Source organism: Bos taurus, chromosome 6, assembly GCF_002263795.3.
Source record: "Bos taurus isolate L1 Dominette 01449 registration number 42190680 breed Hereford chromosome 6, ARS-UCD2.0, whole genome shotgun sequence".
Taxonomy (NCBI): domain Eukaryota; kingdom Metazoa; phylum Chordata; class Mammalia; order Artiodactyla; family Bovidae; genus Bos; species Bos taurus.
The window spans coordinates 85,999,560-86,025,367 of record NC_037333.1 but is presented as its reverse complement, the minus strand read 5'-3'; the positions used below and the strand labels follow the sequence as shown (position 1 = coordinate 86,025,367).

General features: G+C 38.4%; 1 protein-coding gene across 1 annotated transcript; it reads right to left on the bottom strand.

The window, feature by feature from the left end:
- Positions 1-1,332: 1,332 nt before the first annotated feature.
- Positions 1,333-11,615, bottom strand: ENAM (enamelin). Its single transcript, XM_002688339.6, has 2 exons — positions 11,432-11,615; positions 1,333-6,660 (listed from the first exon to the last, which is right to left on the bottom strand). Exons 1-2 carry the CDS (start codon positions 11,498-11,500, stop codon positions 3,820-3,822), a joined length of 2,910 nt encoding a protein of 969 aa, XP_002688385.2. The 5' UTR covers positions 11,501-11,615; the 3' UTR covers positions 1,333-3,819.
- Between the last annotated feature and the right edge of the window lie 14,193 nt (positions 11,616-25,808).

Sequence of the window (25,808 nt, the reverse complement as noted above, 5' to 3'; positions counted from 1 at the left end):
GGAGTATTTTCATAATACAGAATTGCAGGCCCCTCTCCAGATCACAGAATCAAAGCCTGCATTTTAAAAAGATCCATGTGCACATGAATGCCTAAGAAACTCTGGCGTAGCATGCAACACTGTCAAAAGTAGCTTGAATCCTAGGTAAAGGAGGCAGTTGCCGACATGGTTTAATAGCTGAGGGACTGACAAGGTCCTGACCAAACAAAGTTTTCTACCAGTGTTCTTCTCCAAATATGTGTGATTTGACTCACTCTTTAAGGGCATGCCTACATGTTAACCAACACTGGAGAAGGAATGTTTTTGCCAGGTTAACCATAGCAAATACCTGCTTTATACAGTGCAGAAAGGAATGAGGCACAGTTATTTGATTAAGTGCAGAGGAAATTACTGTCCCATTTTGATGCAGCACAGACATGAAGGATGTGTGTCCTAAGGGAGATGACATGGAGCACTATGATGGCAGAGGATCTTTGATTGGGGAGCGGATGGGGCACTGAAGGCAGCTTCATCTGTTTCACAGTTATATCTGTGTTGACCAACAGCTTAGTTTCCTCCTTGCTCCTTTTTTTGAAGAGTTCTGCTCCATCAGCATGGTATTCTGTTTTGTTACCTGTTTATTTGTGGTGAATTCAAAGAGAGAGAAGAAGATCCAGCGACTGATGTTTTGGGGCTAGGGATTAGGTGCAGAGGCATGGAAGAACAGATGGACAAACCAAGAACTATAACTCTTTGTGAAATGATGATTACCTATTTTCTACCAAGTACAGTTCTTCTGAGTTTTAGCTGAATACTTGGCCTGAGTCACAGTGAAACCTTTGAGGTTTTGTGAAGGAAAGACAGCTGTTGATTTCAAGTCCTTTATTTCTAGTTCCCTTTTGGGTTTTTAGAAATAAAGTTTGGTTTCCTGAGGGCAAGATGAATCTTCTTTACGGTCCTCAGGGTCACGACTGAGGGAGACCAGTTAAGTGAGGCCAGAGATGTGTCAAAACAAATGATAAAAGTAACTCACATGTCATGTCTTGTAAATTTCTTTTAAGATGTATAAAGTTAAGACTGATGTTAGTTCAGGGAATCCAAAAAGCCAGGGAATAATCTCTGTGATAATGGCTACTAGGCTGAGGTTTAAGGGGTGGTTCGACCCTATATTTCATCATCCTATTTAGCTTTTTGCTCAAAGTAAAAAAAAAATGTATGTCTTCCTCTGGCCAATTGGCTCAGTGGCCAGGTACCCCTAGAGAGATCTATTATAGGCTATGAGACAGAAAAGCTTATAAAGCAAGTATTTGTTAGCCTTGCTGAATTATTTCCTATGTTTGTTATCCTCAGATATTATTTTCTCCTTTAATTTATCAATGAGTCATCACCAGGATATATCTAGTTATTTTAGAATCAGGAGGTGATGACCACTAGACATAGGAACTCAGCACAGAAATTGGGCCATGGTGGTCAGATGGGGGCACTCAAGACAAGAGGGGGTCACTTTCAAGGCCTGCCATCCCCACTGTGTGCACCTTCATCTTAGAGCTGATTCTTTGCTTAGCAAGGGCACACAAAATAATTTCTTTAAGAAACTCAGCCCTGGTGTCTGGGTTTATGGAAGAATGCCTGTGGTGGTAGTGATGATGGTGGTGAGATGAAGAGTCGTCTTCTACAGAGATGTTCCCTCCCCCCTTTTCTCACTGTGCATTCTCAAATTCAGTAGATGTTTTTGTTCCACTGTGCTTTTACATTTTATATTACAGTGGTCTCAGATGACAAATTAAAGCTGTGGTGCCTCATAGATAAAGATTAGTCGACATATCTGCCAAAAAATATATGATCTATGCATTTTGAGGAAATACTGAAGTGAATGAATGTTTTACAGTGAAAGTATTTGTGTCTAGATTAAAGAAATCATTTGAAAAGAAGTAGTGAAACATAACAATGTAGTTTTATTTTGATGAGGATAATTCTTGAGAGACAGTTGTAGATAGAATAAGTTAATAATTTTTCAACATGTGATTAAAATCTGGTGGTGGTGCTGGTGGATTTAAGCAACTAGTGGACTGGCCTAGATAATCTACCTCTAAACCCTGAGATTCTACAATGCAAATGTTGCTGAGTATATAAAGCTATGGAGTATGGCGGCTCATTTAGCATCCCAGATGGTGTACCCACAGGACAAGCTTACTGTGGTATTTTCATGGGAGCTTTCAAAGCTGTTTAAAAACCAATCAATAAATATTTATTGGCTATCTACTATATGCAAGACACTGTGCCAGGGACTCGAGAAGACTCAAAGGGAAAGATTCCTTTTCTCAGGAAGTTTTCAGCGTATTTTCCCAAGGGTCTGAGATCTTCTTATGAAATCTGTCCTAGGAAACTTTCTCCTAATAAACTCCTAAGAGCCAACAGGTAACTTTCTGGATAATTTGGATAATTCTTCCTCTCTGGGAAGGAATATACAGAGAGTAGGCCAAAGTGCCATTAATAAAAACAGAAAAAACACCTAGATGTATTCTAAGCAAGGCAATATAGAAGTATCTACTTCACAAAATAATTTACACTATTTAAACAAGATACAAAGAGAATGTGTCTGTGAATAATTCTACCAGGGCATGAAGAATAAGTAGTAGAATACACTGGTAGGACCACTTATACTGTACTACTAAAGAAATTAACCTTTGGGTATTTCTCTTATTAGGATAGCATTACCCTAAAGATATTCTCTAGATCCTGCAGATTATGAGTTGATGATGGGGTATGGCAAGTCCTACTTTTTTTTATCAGGATGCTCAGTTGAAGAGAGGGAGTCCTTCCCTCTTTACCTTCTTAAGTCTTGTCCCCAGGCTACTAGGTCTGGGTAAATATCCTCTTTTCCCTTATTCTTCCTTTTGAATATGTTCCTCTCACTGAGCTGTGTCTACTTGGTAAAGACCATACGAAAATTAAAAATAAAAATATGTATCAGTGTCTACTATTTCCAAAATATGTTCTGCAATGATGGTTAGGCTGGGCCAAGAAAAAAATCAGTATGGAATTTAGAGTAAACACAAGGAGGGAGTGAGATGTCCATGCAGTCTTAAGTTATGCAAATGATATAGCAGAGAAAAAGATGAAGAAAGGAGTCAGAGAAGAAAGAGATTGACAAGTGATACACTGGGAAACAGAACAGAAAGCTGAGAAGAAAAGAAGAAAAAATTGAGAAATTGGATATAAAGACTAGTGATAGTTAAAGGTATCTTACTACATAAAAAGAGAGAGTGCAAGATGGGGAAGGAAAAATAAAAAGCTAAACACAGAGTGGTTGATAGAAATAAAGAAGGAGGATTAAAAAAGGAAATGATAAAGGTGAAGAAAGAGGTAGTGGAAGAAAAATTGCAAAAGAGAATATTAACCAGGAAAAAGACCAACACAAGGAAGTAAAAAGTACAGTGCATTAGGATTATATTGATGTATAGATATCCATACATAAAATGGCAAGTTCATCTGCTTTTCTGTCTTGCAAATGCAGACAATTTTGCAAGTATGGAACTTTGAGAGGAAAAGGAAGAATCAGCAAGCACAAAGAAACTAATCCAGACAAGTGGATTACAAGTTTCAGGGCAATGGTGGTCAGAGCCTTCCTTTTTTTTTTTTTTAAAGTCTGTGCTAATTAGTGACAATACTGACTCTAGCAAACCTCAGAGGCCCAGCCTCCTGTGCTGGAATGGGGAAAAACAAGGATCACCAAGAAGGTGAGATACTTAATCAAGTCTTGGGGGAGAAAATGTCTGGAAACCACTGTAGAATAGCAGGTATTTTCCTTCCCCAGAGAATACTTGCTGGAGATGATTCCTAGGCCTGAAGTAGTAAGCAGTCTTGAACCTGGTCCTGTGGATTGGTCCCTACTTGAAGAGGATCAAATGGAGTGTGATCATCTGCATTAAGTGGGTCTACATTTATATTCTGAAACTGTGCCCCAGTGGCTAACTCAGCCAATGAGTTAGGAATTTCAGTAGGCATAATTGGATCCCCATCAAATGAGCCTTGCCTTCCAAGACTAGATGGAGTCCCAGTGCTGGAGGTGTAATACTTTGTTAATTTGGAGTCAAAACATGGTAACTTTAGTATGGTAGATGGTCTTTGTTGCTGCCTTTTGCCCCCATTTCCTTGCACTTCACTTGGAATTCCTTCTGGCTTGGGACCTTCATCAGGTGTATCCATAACAAGCTGCTCAGGAGTAAGATCAACAGGTCTTTCATTGAGCTGGTTGCCTTCTAATGTTTGTTCCAAAACATGGTTTCCATCTTCAAGATCACTTTTGAGGCAAGGTATATTCTTTGATTGAAGGGAACTGGCTTCAGGAAGGGGCCTAATTCCCCTTTGGCTCAATTGATTATTTATAGAACATGGTGTGTTCCTCCTCAGAGTGGACACGTCATCTCTGAAAGGACTTGGGTTTTGACTTTCTCCAGGAAGTCTTTTTTCTGAGCTGTTTCTTTGGCCAGGTAGGATGCTTGTTGGGGAAATAGTATATCTTTCATGCTTAGTATGACTGTCTTCTGTATAGAGAGGGCTGGTGTCTTGGTTTTCCCCTGGTGCAAGACCAAAAAAAAGAGTGTAGTCTTGTAGAGCAAGTGGATTGTCCTTGGGCCCTATGGAGCCACCAGCACAGCAAGGGCCTCGCTGACTTAGGTGAAATAGACGTGTTTCTTTTTGACTTCCTGGGTAATGTGGAGGAATTAAGTCTGGAAAAGCCAAATGTCCTCCCTCTGGTGAATTTAACCTAGTGATTTGCATGCCATAATTCAAATTCTCACCTTCATGCCATGTTGGATCTTTCTGAAGCCCAGTTGGGGAGTTACTGAAATAAGGCTGATTCTCCTTGTGGTATGGTGGACTAGCAGGGGCTTTGGGTAGATTCGTTGGCTGACCCCAGAAAGTTCTGGTAAAATATGGCCTCCTTTCTTTCTGCCCTTGGACTTGAACCATGTGGTCCCAGGAATTCCAAGAAGGAAACATAGTGTTTTCTTCTTGTCCAACAGCATTAGTAGGATAATAGCCCCTGTTCTCCACAAGCAGTGGTATAGTGGGAGCAGTATTATATGATGGAAAGTTCTCATCTGGGCTCCAGGGGTAAAATTCACCGTAAGGAAAATACTCCCTGGGTTTTGGTAGATTATCTAAGGAATAGGGAGAGTATTCCTTTGGTTGGTTTGAGGTATATTGCTTGCCTTCATACCTAGCTGTTGGGGCTGTCTTAAAGTTCGACTCATCTACACTCCATCTCGTTTGTCCTGGGAAAGTTTCATCTCCAGTTGGATCAGCTGGGCCTTCTTCATTATAAGGGATTGTCTCTTTTGGATCTGGAGTATTCATGGGATAGTGTGGATTTTCAGATTGCCCCATTGTATTGGGAGGATCATTTCTTTCATCCCAGCTATTACTTCTAAGGTATGGTGGGTTTTCCCTGCGGTCATAGGGGTTGTAGTCAGTGTAGTAAATACGTCCTCTAGAGCCAAGGGAAGGATGAGGTAAGTGTTCTTCCTTCCTTCCAGGATCTTCCTTAAAAGGTGGAGAGATTTCTTGTTGGTTCCAAGTATTTCTTCCAGCAGGAAAACGTTCCCTTGCAGGGGAAGGAGATCCCTCAGGGTACACAGGCTGATGTGTACTGTGCTTTATTTCTGGCTGATTAATTTCTGATTCATATGGAATTCTTCTTGGTTCTAAAATAATCCCTTTGGGCAAATTCTGGCTTTGGGTTTGTCCATTAGAATTTGGGGTTCCTCTGGAATCTCCTCTGGGGTAATAAGAGTTTTCATGTTGATCTATAGAATTAAAATTTGGGACTAGAATGTTACCCTCAGGGTGAGGCAGTTTATAGTTTGATTTAGTAACTCCATAGTCTTGAGAGTTTCTCCAGGGGCCATTTGGATCCCTTGTAGGAATGACTATTCTTTCTTTTTGACTTACTGGCTTCTCTTTTGGATTTTGGATGTTTTCATTGTGGCCAGTAGTACCATGTTTGGGACCCAGAGGGGCAATAGTTCCCTCAGGTTGTTTACTGGGCCCCTCAGGCTTTCTTCTGAAATTTACTGGATTTCCTGCATAATTGGGATAATTGCCCCTTACGGTGGAGGCATAAGCTCTGCGATATATTGGATATCCTAGACGAATTGCTTGTTTGCCTTCCAAAACAAAGGAGTTCCACCGAGGAGCCCTTTGAATTTGTTGATTTCGGTAAAAAGGCCCATTACGTCTGTTCCCCATAGAGGTACCAGTAGGATGCCATTGTCTTCCTGCAGGAAAATTTCGAATGTTAGGATATGGATAATTTTCATGAATATTTGTCTGACTTGGTCTCCACGGGGTTTGACTTCTTGGAACTCCTTGGCCGGAAACATTTACTACAGGGTTGTTTTGAACTGTAGGGTTGCTCACAGTGTTAGGGTCCTGACCATTGTTTCCTGCTGGGCTGGTGTCATTTCCGCCTTGACCCGCTCTGGGACTGGGTGCACCTGGCTGGGTAGAGTTAGTCTCAGGAACTGTTGAATTAACAGAAGGATCTGTGGCTGGAGTCTCTGTTTTAGGAGGATCTTCTTCTTTTGGTTTTTCAAAATCTTCAAACATCTCTTCTGAATAATAAGGAGGACGGCCCCCAAATCCATGATATCCAAAAAATCCAAAGAAAGGGTTCTGTAGGAAGAAGATGGAAATAATAATTGCTCTCTGTTTCCCACTGTGGTGTTGCTTGGAATTTTTTGAAGGAATAGAAAAATCTATTTGTGATATATTTTTAAAATCACCACTGGTTATGCTTTCTTTCTTGAAATTTGATTCTTCCTTGGTTCCCATTACCTTTCCTCCTTCTGGTACTCTTACTTTCTGAGCAGTACTTAGTTTTCTCTTCTTCGGCCTGGATTCTAAATCTTAAGTTTTTTTTTTTTTTTTTTTAAGAAATCCATCTTCTATCCACCTTATTCTGTTCTCATTTAACACACCTGCTTTGAGCAATCTATTACAGGCCAGTTTTTCAATATGGATAAATGCCAGTGACTCATAAAGCCATAATTCTGGTGCATGACTCTCTCCTGAGGTTGAGACAGCAAGACTGCTACATTAAAGATCTTATGAGTACCTCTAACTGTATGTACCCAGACTAGACTCTTTTCCCCCACACTTCATTCTCCAGTGTTCTATATGTAATGAGCATTCACCACTATCTACCCAGTTTCCTAAGTTTCCACTCTGTTTCCCCCAGACAATTAATGACCAAATCTATAAAATCTGAGCTTCCCTGGTGGCTCAGCTAGTAAAGAATATGTCTGCCAAGTACGAGATCAGGTTCAATCCCTGGATCTGGAAGATCCCCTGGAATCCGAAGGAAATAGCAACCCACTCCACCGTTCTTGCCTGGGAACTCCCATGGACAGAGGAGCCCGGAAGGCTTCAGTCCATGGGGTTGCAAAAAAATTGAACATGACTTAGTGACTAAACAACAAACAGCAACCCAGTTTCCCAAGTTTCCACTCTGTCTCCCCTAGACAGTTAATGACTAAATCTGTAAAATCTAAACCTTTGCCCCACCCGCTTTATCCCCAATAGCCCTGTGCTATTGCAACAGGTTTCTCACTGGTTACTCTGGATATAATTTTACTTTCCTCTAATCTTGCCTCTCAATTGCCATCAGAGTAGTAGAGGTTGAGGGGTGGGTGTTTGGGAAAGTTCTGTCACTTTCCTCAAATACTAACTAAAGTTGCCCTTACCTTACAGGATAAACTCTAAACTCTAAACTCATAGCATAACATACAAACCATGGTGCTAAAGAGTGGGGCTCTAGACAAATATAGGTTAAAATCTCTATTCCACCAGTCCTAATAGTATGACTCTGGGTTAACCTCAGTTTATTCACTTGTAAAAGGGAAATAATAAATAATATCTACCTCATAGATTATCATGAGCATCAAGTGAGGTCAGGTCAATAATAATAATATTATATTAAGAAGTATACTATATAATATAGTTTTATGTGTATATATATATATAAAACACTTGTCAGGCACTTACTAAGTACTAGGCACTGAGTTTTATATATGTTACCTCACTCGATGCTCATAATTAACCATGAGCTTCACAGGTTCTATGAAGACCTACATGACCTTCTAGAACTAACACTAAAAAAAGATGTCCTTTTCATCATAGGGGACTAGATTGCAAAAGTAGGAAGTCAAGAGATTCCTGGAGTAACAGGCAAGTTTGGCCTCAGAGTGCAAAATGAAGCAGGGCAAAGGCTCACAGAGTTTTGCCAAGAGAATGCACTGGTCATAGCAAACACCCTCTTCCAACAACACAAGAGACAGCTCTACAACACATGGACATCACCAGATGGTCAATGCTAAAATCAGATTGATTATATTCTTTGCACCTGAAGATGGAGAAGCTCTATACAGTCAGCAAAAACAAGACCGGAGCTGACTGTGGCTCAGATCATAAACTCCTTATTGTCAAATTCAGACTTAAATCGAAGAAAGTAGAGAAAACCACTAGGCCATTCAGGTATGACCTAAATCAAATCCGGCACAATTATACAGTGGAAGTGACAAATAGATTCAAGGGTTTAGATCAGATAGACAGAGAGCCTGAAAAACTGTGGATGGAAGTTTGTAACATTATACAGGAGGCAATGATCAAAACCATCCCCAAGAAAAACATAGAAAGGCAAAATGGCTGTCTGGGGAGGCTTTACAAATACCTGGAGAAAAGAGAGAAGTGAAAGGCAAAGGAGAAAAGGAAGGATATACCCATCTGAATGCAGAGTTCCAAAGAATAGCAAGGAGAGATAAGAAAGCCTTCATAAGTGATTAATGCAAAGAAATAGAGGAAAACAATAGAGTGGGAAAGACTAGAGATCTCTTCAAGAAAATTAGAGATACCAAGGAAACATTTCATGCAAAGATGGGCACAATAAAGGACAGAAACAGTCTGGACCTAACAAAAGCAGAAGATATTAAGGAGAGGTGCCAAGAATACACAGAAGAACTGTACAAAAGAGAGCTTCATTGACCCAGATAACCACGATGGTGTGATCACTCATCTAGAGCCAGACATCCTGGAATGTTAAGTCCAAGTGGGCCTTAGGAAGTATCACTACGAACAAAGCTAGAGGAGGTGATGGAATTCCAGTTGAGCTATTTCAAATCCTGAAAGATGATGCTGTGAAAGTGCTGCACTCAATATACCAGCAAATGTGGAAAACTCAGCAGTGGCCACAGGACTGGAAAAGGTCAGTTTTCATTCCAATCCCAAAGAAAGGCAGTGCCAAAGAATGCTCAAACTACCACACAGTTGCACTCATCTCACACGCTGGTAAAGCTCAAAATTCTCCAAGCCTGGCTTCAACAATACATGAACCGTGAACTTCCAGATATTCAAGTTGGTTTTAGAAAAGACAGAGGAACCAGAGATCAAATTGCCAACATCCACTGAATCATCAAAAAAGCAAGAGATTCCAGAAAAGCATCTACTTCATTGACTTTACACTAAAACCTTTGTGTATATCACAACAAACTAGAAAATTACTAAAGAGATTGGAATACCAGACCACCTTACATAACTCCTGAGAAACCTGTTTACAGGTCAAGAAGCAACAGTTAGAACCAGATATGGAACAATGGACTGGTTCCAAACTAGGAAAGGAGTACATCAAGGCTGTAGATTGTCATCCTGCTTATTTAAGTTATATCCAGAGTACATCATATGAAATGCTGGGCTTAATGAAGCACAAGCCAGAATCAAGATTTCTGGGAGAAATATCGATAACCTCAGATATGCAGATAACACCACCCTTGTGGCAGAAAGAGAAGAACTAAAGAGCCTCTTGATGAAGGTTAAAGAGGACAGTGATAAAGTTGGCTTAAAACTCAACATTCAAAAAACAAAGATCATGGCATTCAGTCCCATTACTTCATGGCAAATAGATGGGGAAACAATGGAAACAGTGAGAGACTATTTTCTTGGGCTCCAAAATCACTGCAGATGGTGACCGCAGCCACAAAATTAAAAGACAGTTGCTCTTTGGAAGAAAAGCTATGACAAACCCCTAGACAGCATATTAAAAAGCAGAGACTGGAAGTTTGGAACTTTCCTGGAGACCTTTGCCTTTCAACTCAAGGGGTGCAGTTTCTAATCCCTCATCAAGGAGCTAAGATCCCACTGCCCAAGTAAACCAAAACCTAAAACAGAAGCAATACTGTAAAGAGTTCAGAAGAGACTTTTAAAATGGTCCACAGAAAAATAAATAAACTTGAAAGCTTAAAAGAAAAATGAAAGCAGAGAAATTACTTTGCCATCAGAGGTCCATCTAGTCAAGGCTATGGTTTTTCCAGTAGTCATGTATGGATGTGAGGGCTGAACCATCAAGAAGGCTGAGTGCCAAAGAATTGATGCTTTTGAACTGTGGTGTTGGAGAAGACTCTTGAGAGTCTCTTGGACTGCAAGGAGATCCAACCAGTCAATCCTAAAGAAAATCAATCCTGAATATTCATTGGAAGAACTGATGCTGAAGCTGAAACTCCAATACTTTAGCCACCTGATGCAGAGAGCCAACTCATTAGAAAAGACCCTAATGCTGGGAAAGACTGAAGGCTGGAGGAAAAGGGGACGACAGAGGACGAGATGGTTTGATGGCATCACTGACTTGATGGACATAAGTTTGAGCAAGCTCTGGAATTTGGTGAAGAACAGGGAAGCCTGGCATGCTACGGTCCATGGCATAGCAAAGAGTCGGACACAACTGAGTGACTGAAGAATAGCAACAAAGCTTCAGTTTATTTGTATAATGAGAGTATTAGATGATCACTTAATTGCCTTCTGAGTATAACATTCTAAGGTAATTTTTCTTCATTCCTGTTGACTGGTTGTTCTATCACTGTTCACAGTCTAGATCAGCCTTGAGCAAAGGTTATTAGGCTTGCTTTTTAGAGAGGGGGCAGAGAGAGAGGGAGAGAGAGAGAAAGAGAGAGAGAGATTGGTTTCAATACATGTAGAGGAGAAATGATACATCACATTTGTTTTAGGTTACTTGGTTAGTTTCACTTTTTAAAAAAATCATGGGTGCTTGAGCTACAGATTCACATGTTGGATTTTAACTTTCTTGTTAAAGTGAAGTCGCTCAGTCGTGTCCGACTCTCTGCAACCCCATGGACTGTAGCCTACCAGGCTCCTCTGTCCGTGGGATTTTCCAGGCAATAGTACTGGAGTGGATTGCCACTTCCTTCTCCAGGGGAATTTCCCAACCCAGGGATTGAACCCGGGTCTTTGAACCCGGGTCTCCAGCATTGTAGACAGACGCTTTACCGTCTGAGCCACCAGAGAAGCCCTTAAACTTTCTTGTTAGATAGGGATCAAAAAAGCAGAGACTTTCAGAATGTAATAACTCAGTGAAGAATGTAGCTTTACTTGTACTTACCCCACCTTCTTCATTGCTACCTGGTGGACGTCCAAAACCTGGTGGTATCTTCTGAAAGGTGAAAACCATAATGAGCACAGAGAAAAAGCACTTTTTATTCTGCCATTTGATTGTAAACGCCACAATGTTTTAAAAATAGTTTGTCAATGTTAGCACTGTTGCTGGCTTTTAGTTTCTGAGTCATTTGCTCTTACAGCCTAGCTATTAATAATTATGACATAACTATCAATGAATTCTTGTAAATACAAAGACCTTAACTGGATCCTTGGTTATGTTACTCAAAATACCATGTGTGGCTGCATCTCCTAGCAGTCATCCTGTCCCATCACCAACACGCACACACACACACACACACACACACACACACACACACACACACACACAGAGAAAGGGGAGAGAGAGAGAGAGATTTGAGTGCTATGAGGATCCAAACATCCACATTAGAATATCTAATAATGAGGATTAAATAATGATGTTATTTTAAAAATGTTTACATTTAAGTTGACAAACTGACAACCCATCCTGGATTATTACTGTAATATTTTTATACTCAAAACCAAGGTTATTTTCCTAATCAAACTTGGAGGTTGAGTTTCTGCACATGGGAGGGTTTGGAAAAGCAATTCAACTCCCACAGAAGTTTTATGTAGATGAGATTAAAAGCTATTTCAGCCAGAGAATCACGTTTATCTGCTTTTTCAGTCTTTACCTGGTACTGTCTTCGTTTTCTTAGTTCATTATTGCCAGTAAAAAGGATGTCACTCTTACAGGGAAAAAAAATAAGGAAGTTTTACTCCTTGAAATTTTTCCTTGGTGATAAGAAGCCTTCTTGGTTGTAGAGTTGTAGACAAGAAAAAATGATGCCATAGCTGAATGAAGCATCACCAAATATTTATTATTGTTGTTTTTGTTAGTTCAGTTGCAACTGACCTTTAATGTTTCTTTAGATAGTTTATTTTGCAATTCATATTTTTAAATGCTTATCATGCAATTTCATTATTTTGATGATTTTACACTTTAAAGGATTCTTATAATTATTATTTTGCAAGATTCCTTATAATGTGTCTCTGGCTAGAAATTAGAAGGTATTATGGAAAGATCTTAGTCTAGTCATTGTTTTAAAACTCTATTTGTCATAATTTCCCCATTACATTGAATGAGGATAATCTTTGTATTTTCTAATCTCTTGGGTGAGGAATAGTAGTGAAGGGGCACAGCCCTTTGAAATGAATTCATTAACTAAGTTATTAGTAGTGTTGGATGATTTAGGCTCTGTTCATGTCACCAATTTGAGTAAAAGATCCTTTTAAAAATTCTTCTTTTTCCAATAATGCAATATTACTGATGTGATGATTTTGTGTCATATTCTCTACTCATTGGCATATGGCATTCTATTTAGAATGTATGAACTCAAATTAGCTTGAGATACAACATGATAATATTATTTTCAATTCTAATTTAAGGGAAAAACACTCACATGTGGAATATGCCACGGTGGCTGTTGATAGGGAAATAGCCCATTGCCGAATGGTGGGAATGCCTAGAACAAAGGAATCAGAGTGATGTGGAAATGAGAATAAACGAAAAATGAAACAAACCTATTAAAGACAATTGTTTGGAACTTGGAGGTCTACATCTTCCTTTGCATTAAACTGTGAACGTTTAAAGGGCAGAGATGATAATAATAACACTTAGTATTATTGAGCACTTATGTTCTAGGTAATGTGTTGAGAATTTTATATTGGTAAGCTTATTTAATCCTCATATACCAATGTAATAATGTGCTGTCATTATTCTCATTTCACTTAAGATTCTGAGGTTCAGAGAAATTGAGTCACTTGCCCCAAATCTCATAGCTGATAAATGATTGAAGCCAGGATTCCAACCCAGGAGTGTTTTTTCATTCACCTTTGTATTCTCTACAGCTGTAATAGGTCTGATTATGAAAGGTTAACCAACTCAAGACAATGATTTATAAGCTCTACACTGGATGAGATTGAGAAACCATCTGCACATCTTGCTTTAAGTCAGGGCTACACTTATGCTAATCCTGAAGTCCTGGAAGCAGTGTTAACTTTCAGGGCAATGTTTTAGATCATTGAAGAATAGATCTGTAAGGGACTTGGAGAACATTTCATTTACTTGTGATGAACGTGGAGTCTAGAAGGCAAAATGACTTGCTCAGGATCATACAACTAATAAGGTCCAGGGTAAAATTCGAATCTGTGTTCCCTGATCCTCTGTTGGTGCGCTTGTTCATACCATGTTGCCTCTGTAGTTTATTAGGAGCCTCTTTAGGGCAACAGTACATGATTCTATTTTGTACATCAGTTCAGTTCAGTCGCTCAGTCATGTCCAGGTCTTTGCGACCCCATGGACTGCAGCACGCCAGGCTTATTTTGTGCATAGTGGTACCCATATTGGGGAGCACTGGAGAAAGTGTGTTTATGGGGTGGCATTGTTCTCCCAATCCTCCTGAGGCCATTTATGACTCTGGTTTGGAATTTTGCTGGACGAGCCTCACCTGAGGTGTCTGGGTTTCCTCCTCTTGTGGCTGAGCTGTGGTGGTTGATGGCTGCTTTAAATGCTGGTTTGGTGGGGAGTCGGTTGGTTGAGGCTGGTTGGGACTCGGGGTCTCAGGGGCTTGATCTGTCTGTTTGGGTGCTGCGGGAGATGAAGGCTTCTGTGGGCTTTTCTTGTTGGGTGGTGGCTGAGGCCACATGGGCATCTGGTACTGTGGGAAGAGCTGAGGGAGCTGTATACCATTTCCATAAAAGGGACTCAGGTGTGCCAACTGTAGGGTAGTAAATAACAGTGAAGTTACATGAGGGCTGAGATTCCAGCTCTCCCCGCCCTCTTCAGTCTGTCTCTAAAACTCGGCCCAGGAAACTTACGTCAACAGTGGAAGCTTTAAGCTCTTTACCTGGAATTTCTTTACATGTTTTCTTACAGAAGTGAATTTCAGTCTTGCAGAAAACCAACCAAAGCAAAAGGCACAACTAGGTGAAAAACTTCAGTTAAAAAATTTGGCTTATAATTTTCTAACTTTGAAGCCCTGACTCAGGTAAGAAAGAAATGTATAATTCAGGTTACAGAGGAGTTGATATCAAGTTCAAAATTCCTGTGACTTGTTACAAAAAGGAGACAGAAAGGAGAAAGAACAAAAAAGAAGACAAAGGAAGTGAGAGTGTTAAACAAAAGAAGGAGAAAGAAAGAATAAAAATGTTATGTGTGTAAACATCCTTATATGGGGCTATGCTTCTTGATTACTGGTGAATTCTCATAATTCTGTTTTCATAATGAACATCTCCACAATTACAAGGTGGCTGCTTCTAAAGGAAATCAACCCTGAATATTCATTGGAAGGACCGATGCTGATGCTGATGCTGAAGCTCCAATACTTTAGCCACCTGATGAGAAGAGCTGATGCACTAGGAAAGACCCTGATGCTGGGAAGGATTGAAGGCTAAAGGAGAAGGGAACAGCAGAGGATAAGATGGTTAGACAGCTTCGCCAACTCAATGGACATGAATCTGAGCAAAGTCTGGGAGATAGTGGACAGAGGAAACTGACATGCTGCAGTACATGGAGTCACAAAGAGTTAACATGACTTAGTGACTGAACATCAATAACAACAGGGAAGCAAAAGTAGTTATAATCTGAAAATGGTAATGTATGAATTAACCTCTTACAACAGTAGTTCCCATTCAAACATTCCCTCTCTGATATATCACCAGTCTCTATCTCCAGTCTTCATTAATCAGTCTTTCACTGTCTATGGTTGACATTCACACAATAGTGTGCAGATGCCATGTGGATTGATGGAAGGTGAAATTGCAACCTTGCATTAAGATGTGAGATTTGATGATTAATTAAGTTGGTAAAAATTTCAAACCCCTGGCAAAGTTGCTAAAACTGAGATTGAGAGTTTGAAAGTTGGGTCTCCTAATAGATAAAGAAGAAAAATTGACAATGATGATAATTTTAGGTGAGGGACTTTAAAAGAGAATGACTTGAATGAAAAAGATTAAGGTAAAATTGATGAAGTCAATTTTTTTCCCCTGCAGTGGGTCTCATGATCATGTCATAAAAGTTGAAAGTAAAAAAAAAAAAAAAAAGTTGAAAGTAACGTATAGTATTATTGTACTATCATAAAATCTTTTCAGAAAAATTATGCCCCAAATTTTTACTCTAAATTAATAATGGATTCATTATTAATTAGTTATAAGAGTTAGCACATAGTGGAAAGTATAATCTAAATTTTAAAAATTAGATAAAAATTAATTTCATAATTTTAGTGTTATCTTTCAAGATAATCCACATAAAACTTTACCCTCCCCCCCAGCATTTACCTATGTTATTTTTTTGTTCTCATTATTTGTAAATATATCTTGTGTGTCTTAGAACCAACTTTTTTCAGATATAAAGAAGCAGTATAATTAATAAATGGTTTTTATCTACATGAAAGTACAATAGATGCAATGATTTTACTTCTTTGAAATTCTTATAATGATTATTAAAATGTGAATAATGATTGGTATCTTTATTAGCTGAGACAAACCATATAATTATCTGTAAATGAACAGGAAATCACTAGAATTAATATAAGTGTAACTTACATGCGGGAAGTTCATAAAGTTGAAGTGACCATAGCGCATCATCTGTGACCAAAGGAATTCATTAATGTGGCAGAAAGTGAAAATTTTATTCAATGAAATCACAAGAAATAATTTTCTGATTTTTAGGTACAGCTGTCATAATATCTTTTACTAATTATGCATGAATTTAAAATAAGTATGCAATTCAGACTTTTCTGGTGGTACAGTAGATAAGAATCTGCCTGCCAGTGCAGGGGACAAGGATTCAATTCCTGGTCTGGGAAGATTCCACATGCCATGGAGCAACTAAGCCCATGTGCCACAACTACTGAGCTCACATGCCCTAGAGTCTGCATGCCGCAGTTACTGGAGTTTGTGCACCTAGAGCCTGTGCTCTACAATAAGAGAAGCCGCTGCAATGAGAAGCCCATGCACTGCAATGAAAAGTAGCTCCTGCTCTCTGCAACTAGAGAAAGCCTGCATGCAGAATGAAGACTCAGTGCAACCAATAAATAAATAACAAATTTTAAAAGTTTCCTAAAAAAATATATATATGCAACTGAAAAAACCTCTGTGGCACGTTATTTTTAAGTCAGATTTTATTTTGACAAGAATCAATATAGAATAATAGAGGATAAAAATAGTGTCTACTTTGAAGTTTTTTTAATGTTCTGCTCTCCTCTTTTGGCCTTCAGTACTTAGGAATTTGATATTCTATGAAAAGATGAAATGTATTTATATACTTAAGTGACTGCCTTCTAACAATCCCTGGTAGAAATGGCTACCTTTGTCAGCTTGAAAACTTAACAAGGAAACTAACATCAATTATAACAAAAATTCACATTTACCTTGAAAAGGAGAAGCACATAGGTGGGATAATGCTAGGGAAATAATTCACTTTGTCTTGATTTGAGAGTTTAAGAGGTAGAGTCTCTCTACATCTTTTATAAGAAATTTTATATATTGGAAAGTTTCCCAATAGTATCCTTTTTAATTTTTATTATTTCCCGCACTATGCAGCTTGCAGGATCTCAGTTTCCTGGCCAGGGATTGAACCAGGCCCAGCGTTGAAAGCCCAGAATCCTAACCAGTAGGCCACCAGGGAACTCCTTAGTATCCTCCTTTTCAAATGAACTCTAGGAAGGGCTCTGGAAAATGTCTCTCCTGAGACTGAACATACATACCTCCTCACTTTTACTGCTAAATCCAGGTATTCGGGGCATATGCATTTGCAACTGGAAGTGAGAGAATATGTGTGACAAGTTCAGAACATCGATTGAAATAAGTCCAAGAACTGTCCTCAAGCTGTGCAACAGCAGAACATAAAGTCCTAACATTTTAAAAATACTCACTGGCATAGCAATGGAATAACCAAGCAGGCTTAGAAAGACCAGGAGAATCTTCATTTTTCCACTTGGTACCTGGAATGCAAAACCGGATTTTATTTTTGAATTGTGAAGTAACAATGCTGGGGTTATCTAAGCATTAGATAAGCACTTGGTGCTTATCTAAGCACTAGCCCATCTGTTTGTCGAGGACAGTATAGATATATACAATCTCAGGGGCCTCTGCTGCCATGTTTATTTTGCATTAAGAAACTGTTAGATAGTTATTACCTAGTAGTGTTCTAATCTGCTTAAAAAGGAAAGATAAAAGCCAGAGAGGCAGAGACAGAGAAATACACTGATGCTTGAGAAAATGGTTCATAGCACTGAAATGTGGAAATTAGAAATTAGGAGTTTATCTTGAAAAATATAAATATTGGTGATTTTAAATTTCTAGTTGCTAGGCTAGTTTAGAAAGGCATAGTAGTGTCTGACTATATTCACCGTTGAGGATAATCTCAATTTGAATGATAGTACAATCCAAAATCAGTATTTTGAACACTCTATATTTAAAATAAATAACCAACAAAGACCTAGTGTATAGAACATGGAACTCTGCTCAATGTTACGTGGCAGCCTGGATGGGAGGGGAGTTTGGAGGAGGATGGATACATGTATATGTATGATTAAGTCCTTTTGCTGCTTACCTGAAACTATCACAACATTGCTAATCGGGTATATATCCCAACAAAAAATAAAAAGTTAAAAAAAAAACACACACAAGAGAACAAAATCAGTACTTTGAGCTACGTTCTAAGGTGCTGTAGACCACATTCCATTATAAAAAGGCTAGTTATGTAAACAGGAATTTTCTAGAATCTATGCTTTTCTTCTTTCTGCTATTGTTTCTGTTATTACTGTTATTTCTATTATTTTATCTTTTTACAAATATTCAAGAGCTGGTAAAAGAAATAGGAGAAAAAGGCAAAGCTATAGATGGGTCTGTTTGATACTATAGACTTATATATGAAGTTTGGAGATTGTTTTCATGGATTTTATTTACTCCACTCTAGTTAATTATGCAAGGCTTGTATAATTAATTCTTGTATTTACATCTTTGAACAAGACTTATAAAGGTAATTCCTTAAGAAACTGTACCATTTGCAACAACACAGAAAGCCCAGAGATAAAGCCACGCACCTATGGACACCTTATCTTTGACAAAGGAGGCAAGAATATACAATGGAGAAAAGACAATCTCTTTAACGAGTGGTGCTGGGAAAACTGATCAACCACTTGTAAAAGAATCACACTAGGACACTTTCTAACACCATACACAAAAATACACTCAAAATGGATTAAAGATCTGTAAGACCAGAAACTATAAAACTCCTAGAGGAAAACAGGCAAAACACTCTCCAACACAAATCACAGCAGGATCCTCTATGACCCACCTCCCAGAGTAATGGAAATAAAAGCAAAAATAAACAAATGGGACCTAATTAAACTGAACAGCTTTTGCACAACGAAGGAAACTATAAGCAAGGTGAAAAGACAGCCTTCAGAATGGGAGAAAATAATAGCAAATGAAGCAACTGACAAAGAATTAATCTCAAAAATATACAAGCAGCTCCTGCAGCTCAATTTCAGAAAAATAAACGACCCAATCAAAAAACGGGCCAAAGAACTAAATAGACATTTCTCCAAAGAAGACATAGAGATGGCTAACAAATGCATGAAAAAATGCTCAACATCACTCATTATCAGAGAAATGCAAATCAAAACCACAATAAGGTACCATCTCATGCCAATCAGAATGGCTGCTATCAAAAAGTCTACAAACAATAAACGCTGGAGAGGGTGTGGAGAAAAAGGAACCCTCTTACACTGTTGGTGGGAATGCAGATTAGAACAGCCACTATGGAGAACAGTGTGGAGATTCCTTATAAACCTGGAAATAGAACTGCCATATGACCCAGCAATCCCACTGCTGGGCATACACACTGAGGAAACCAGAATTGAAAGAGACGTGTACCCCAATGTTCATTGCAGCAGTGTTTACAATAGCCAGGACATGGAAGCAACCTAGATGTCCATCAGCAGACAAATGGATGAGAAAACTATGGTACATATACACAATGGAGTATTACTCAGCCATTAAAAAGAATACATTTGAATCAGTTCTAATGAGGTGGATGAAACTGGAGCCTATTATACAGAGTGAAGTAAGCCAGAAAGAAAAACACCAATACAGTATACTAACACATATATATGGAATTTAGAAAGATGGTAACAATGACCCTATATGTGAGATAGCAAAAGAGACACAGATGTAAAGAACAGTCTTTTGGACTCTGTGCGAGAAGGTGAGGGTGGGATGATTTGAAACGGTAGCATTGAAATATGTATTATCATATGTGAAGCGGATTGCCGGTCCAGGTTTGATGCATGAGACAGGATGTTCAGGGCTGGTGCACTGAGATGACTCTGGCGGATGGGACGGGAGGGAGGTGGAATGGGGGTTCTGGATGGGGAACACATGTGTGCCTGTGGGTGATTCATGTCAATGTTTGGCAAAGCCCACTACAATATTATAAAGTAATTAGCCTCCAATTAAAATAAATTAATTTAAAAGAAAGAAATGTAAAGGGCTTTGCATAGTGTCTGATGTATACTGAGTTTTAAAATAAATGCTATTGTTTTGTATTCAGCAAAAAAAAAAAAAAAGAAACTGTTCCATTTGCATATACAATAGACAAAAATAAAGGTTTTAATCAGAATGATATATTTTCATGATTTAGCAGGTGCAAGATGATTCCTAGCATATTAATCAGGATATAGCCACCAGTATTTGTTCATTCCTTTTCTTTCTTCTGTTGGGTTGGCCATGAACTTCATTCATGTTTTTCCATAAGATGATGTAGAAAAACCCTGAATGAACTTTGTGGCCAACCCAGTATTTTCTGGGCATGAAATGATCTAGAAGTGACTTGAGCCAGTTTTTACCCTTCTGCTTGCTTCTCTAGAAGCACTGTAATTAGAGAACACTTCATCATTTTCCTAAACTGTAGGTGTAATCAATTACCTTTTATATATCAGAGAAATTGGAAGAGTACAATTAAACAAAGGAAGCAGTAGTATGTAAGTGCCTTTCCTACTAAATAAAGATTTTAGAATTATAACATTGTAGAGAATTAAAAATAACTGAAATTAATGTGTTTAATATAGTCTATAGCAACACAAAGAAGTTAATAAGGAGAATATTGGTAAATGTTTTCCTAAATCTACTTTCTAAGATTATGGCCCAAGATTTTGGGGGAACTTTTGTATGTTTAATTTCTCTCTTGCTTAATTATCCATCTAATTTCTATGGTAGCAGTCACTGAGATTCTTGATAACATTATATACTCATATAGGAATATGTGATCTTTTATTTTGTAAGTACAAAATGTCACTCATTTTCTCTTTTTATAAAATTAACATATTATGTCAGATGACTTTTAAGATTCATTCTGTGTCTAAAAGTTCATGATCAGATGAAAGTCTATACTTAGCTGTTTTTTCAAAAAAGTATTTTTAATTACAGTGATTGCTGTGGAATACAATGACTATGTAAGTTCTTAGCTCTAGTTCTAACATTCCATCTGTCAACTCAGATCTCTTTGTTTTTTGGTTTTTTTTTGACATGTTTAAATAGTTTTATCTTCTCAAATGTACTTCTGACAATATTTAGTTTGATATGTGATCTGTTTGTATTAGGAAAAATAAATGAAAATACTCACCAAGTAATCTAGCTTAGGAGAAGAGGCTTCATGCCTACACTGCAGCAGCATTTTTTCACCAAAATTTTCATAAGCCTTTAAGAAAAGTATAGATTTTGCATGAGAAGAAACCTAAGTATAGAACTGAAGCAAATGAATGAAGGAACTAGTAGAAAAGCTTCAGATCTACCTTTATTAAAGAGTCTTCAAAATCGAGCTTAATCTTCAGTTCCTTTAAGAGTAGGGTAAAAGCTAAATCAGAAAATGACCCAGGCACCGTACTTTGAGATTCCTTTAGTGACAGAAGTTGACAAAGTTGACAAAACTTGATTGCTCAGTGGGGATGTGTACATTAGCCCAATGTTAAATGAAATCTAAGTAGTTTGGAAGAAAGCTTATAAGAAAAATAAATATACAAACTAAATCAAGAAGTTTGAAGTTTTATCAGAAGATTAGGCTATATAAAAATAATTATCAGCCAACATCAAAGAATGCAATCAGGAAGTCAATCAACATCTATGAATTAAGCTCATTATTTGAAGCTATATTTTTATGTTGATAATCTCTAATACTCACCCAATGCCAGTTAGATGCTCCAGTATATAAAAAATAACTTCTACCTGAACTTTGCTAACCTGTCTTTGAAATATATTCTTAATAGTCTACATTGAAAATAACTACAAGTTGCTAAAGCCAGGGAGATCTCAGGAGCTAGTCACATTTATTTCTTAATGATGAAACAAAAATTCTTCATAAATATGTCATGTTCTGTACCAAAAAGACTTAAAATAAAAAGATTCCTCCTTGTCAGAAAGCTTGGGTCACATTTAAGCACTGTTGTAGACCTGCACAACCAATCAGCTTTGAGAAAGATGGTTTTGCCGTCTCAAGAGTTTAAGGTGAAAAAACACATCCAATGTGAAATTTATAATGTGTTATTATAGAAGCTGTCAAATGAAGTCTCTCATTATGTATAATAACAGTCCATGAAAATGAGCTTACAGCAGTAAGATTTAGAAGATGCTTTCCTTGATGAATTTGGGATTTTTCAAGTATAGAAACTTTGTTTATACAAAGATATTTAGGGAACAAAGGTGAATATTAACCATGTGCTGTTGTCATAAATCATTGACCATCATCAAAAGGCAGGCCAAAATATGTAATTAATTTAATATACTTAGTATATATTTGTGTGTGTGTGCTCAGTCTTGTCTGACTCTTTGTGACCCCATGGACTGTAGCCCACCAGGCGCCTCTGTCCATGGAACTTTCCAGGTGAGAACATTGGAGTGGGTTGCCATTTCTTCCTCCAGTATATATTTAACATATAATTAAAATGAACTCATATTGCAACATCATGGAATTATACAGTCCATTCTTCAGGCCAGAATACTGGAGTGGGTGGCCTTTCCCTTCTCCAGGGGAATCTTCCCAACCCAGGGATCGAACCCAGGTCTCCTGCATTGCAGGCTGATTCTTTACCAGCTGAGCCACAAGGGAAGCCCAGGAATTATTCAACTCAGTGACTTGATTTGATTCATATTACAGAATGTTACCAAGACATAGTGTTCTTTTTTGAAGTCCAATATATGTTAGTTACTGGGGAGCTATTGAAAAGAAAAGCTAAATGATAAATTAACTCTCAGCTATTCATGATAAAACAAGCTCACAAAGATCTGAGTTGAGAAATTTACTGAAGAAATTATGTTATGGATGTTTTTAGAAGTTTGATTTTCCATATAAAGATTTCACTGCTAAATAAACAAACAGGACAGTTATTCTTTTCTTTGATAAGAGCAAGCTTTGTTATTTTTGCTGAATTTAGGTTCTCCTGTCCTCTGTGGCTCCATTTGTAGTGGTGATATTTGCTGCTTATTTTTATTTTGACATTAATTAGTAAGAATTTTTGAATTTGATGCCCAAGGGTGGTTCCTAATTGGTCAGACTGTGCATATCAGATCACCCAAGGGTTGTACAAGGTGCTGTTCTCTAAGGCATGAGAGGTGCCATATTCTTCCTCTTGGGCCAAATAACACTGATTTTTTTTTTTAAGCCCTTCAGCTCCCTGAATTTAGTACCACAAAGAACAAAATTGCACCAGAATAGTTGACTTTAAATTAATCTCTAAATATCTATCCAAATATCTAAGTATCTTTTTAGATTGTGTGTGTCCAAGAAGGTATTCAAGTTTGTATCTGCTCCAAGTGTCTGACTGTCTTTATCTGATTTTGTAGAAACTGAGTAGAAATTACAATACCGTATGTATGCTGACATTGGTTTGCAAGTGGTAGGACACCTAGAGGACGGTGTTTTCATGGAGATGCTGATGGGAATTGTGATGCTGGATGCCCCTGGTTTCTGCTTGTACCCTTCACATAGAGGCTACGGTTTTGATACCAACCTTAGCCATAGAGGTTGTTGGGAGTTGCCACTAAACTTCACTTGACTGCTTCTCCATTTACCCTTGTGCTGTGCTTAGTTACTCAATAGTGTCCGACTCTTTGTGACGCCATAGACTGCAGTCCACCAGGCTCCTTTGTCCATGGGGATTCTCCAGGCAAGAGTGCTGGAGTGGGTTGCTATGCCCTTCTCCAGGGGATCTTCCTAACCCAAGGATCGAACCCAGGTCTCATGCATTGCAGGCAGATTCTTTACTGTTTGAGCCACCAGGGAAATCCCCATTTACCCTTTTCTCTGCCATGGGCTGGTTAGTGGTCATGGAATAATCCATGTTTTACAAACCCAGCTAAGCTACTGAATGAATTTTCCACAGTTTGTTGGCATAGTCAAAGGTTTTGGCATAGTTAATAAAACAGAAATAGGTGTTTCTCTGGAACTCCCTTGCTTTTTCAATGATCCAGTGGATGTTGGCAATTTGGCTCCTCTGTCTTTTCTAAAACCAGCTTGAACATCTGGAAGTTCACGGTTCACGTATTGGTGAAGCCGGCTTGGAGAATTTTGAGCGTTACTTTACTAGTGTGTGTGATGAGTGCAATTGTGCAGTAGTTTGAGCATTCTTTGGCATTGCCTTCCTTTGGGATTGGAATGAAAACTGACCTTTTCCAGTCCTGTGGCCACTGCTGAGTTTTCCACATTTGCTGGCATATTGAGTGCAGCACTTTCACAGCATCATCTTTCAGGATTTGAAATAGCTCAACTGGAATTCCATCACCTCCTCTAGGTTTGTTCGTAGTGATACTTCCTAAGGCCCACTTGACTTCACATTCCAGGATGTCTGGCTCTAGGTGAGTGATCACACCATCGTGATTATCTGGGTTGTGAAGATCTTTTTTTGTACAGTTCTTCTGTGTATTCTTGCCACCTCTTCTTAATATCTTCTGCTTCTGTTAGGTCCATACCATTTCTGTCCTTTATCGAGCCCATCTTTACATGAAATGTTCCCTTGGTATCTCTGATTTTCTTGAAGAGATCTCCAGTCTTTCCCATTCTATTGTTTTCCTCTATTTCTTTGCACTGATGACTGAGGAAGGCTTTCTTTTCTCTCCTTGTTATTTTTGGGAACTCTCCATTCAAATGGGTATATCTTTCCTTTTCTCCTTTGTTTTTCACTTCTCTTCTTTTCACAGCTATTTGTAAGGCCTCCTCAGACAGCCATTTTGATTTTTTGCATTTCTTTTTCTTTGGAATGGTCTTGATCCCTGTCTCCTGTACAATGTCACGAACCTCCATCCATAGTTCATCAGGCACTCTGTCTATCATATTTCTGATTCCTTGAATCTATTTCTTATTTCCACTGTATAATCATAAGAGATTTGATTTAGGTCATATATGAATGTCTAGTGGTTTTGCCTACTTTGTTCAATTTAAGTCTGAATTTGACAATAAGGAGTTCATGATCTGAGCCACAGTCAGTTCCCAGTCTTGTTTTTGCTGACTGTATAGAGCTTCTCCATCTTCAGGTGCAAAGACTATAATCAATCTGATTTCAGTGTTGACCATCTGGTGATGTCCATGTGTAGAATCTTCACTTGTGTTGTTGGAAGACGGTGTTTCCTATGACTAGTGTGTTCTCTTGGCAAAACTCTACTAGCCTTTCCCTTGCTTCATTCTGTACTCCAAGGCCAATTTGTCTGTTACTCCATGTGTTTCTGAACTTCCTACTTTTGCATTCCAGTCCCCTATAATGAAAAGCACATCTTTTTTGGGTGTTAGTTCTAGAAGGTCTTGTAGGTCTTCATAGAACCATTCAACTTCAGCCTCTTCCGCATTACTGGTCAGGGCATAGACTTGTATTACTGTGATATTGAATGGTTAGCCTTGGAAACGAACAGAGATCATTCTGTCGTTTTTGAGATTGCATCCAAGTACTGCATTTTGGACTCTTTTGTTGACTATGATGGCTACTCCATTTCTTCTAAGGGATTCTTGCCCACAGTAGTAGATATAATGGTCCTCTGAGTTAAATTCACCCATTCCAGTCCATTTTAGTTCACTGATTCCTAAAATGTCAATGTTCACTCTTGCCATCTCCTATTTGACCACTTCCAATTTGCCTTGATTCATGGACCTAACATCCCAGGTTCCTATGCAATATTGCCCTTTACAGCATTGGACCTTGCTTCCATCACCAGTCACATCCACAACTGGGTGTTGTTTTTGCTTTGGTTGCATCTCGTCATTCTTCCTGGAGTTATTTCTCCACAAATCTCCAGTAGCATACTGACCTGGGGAG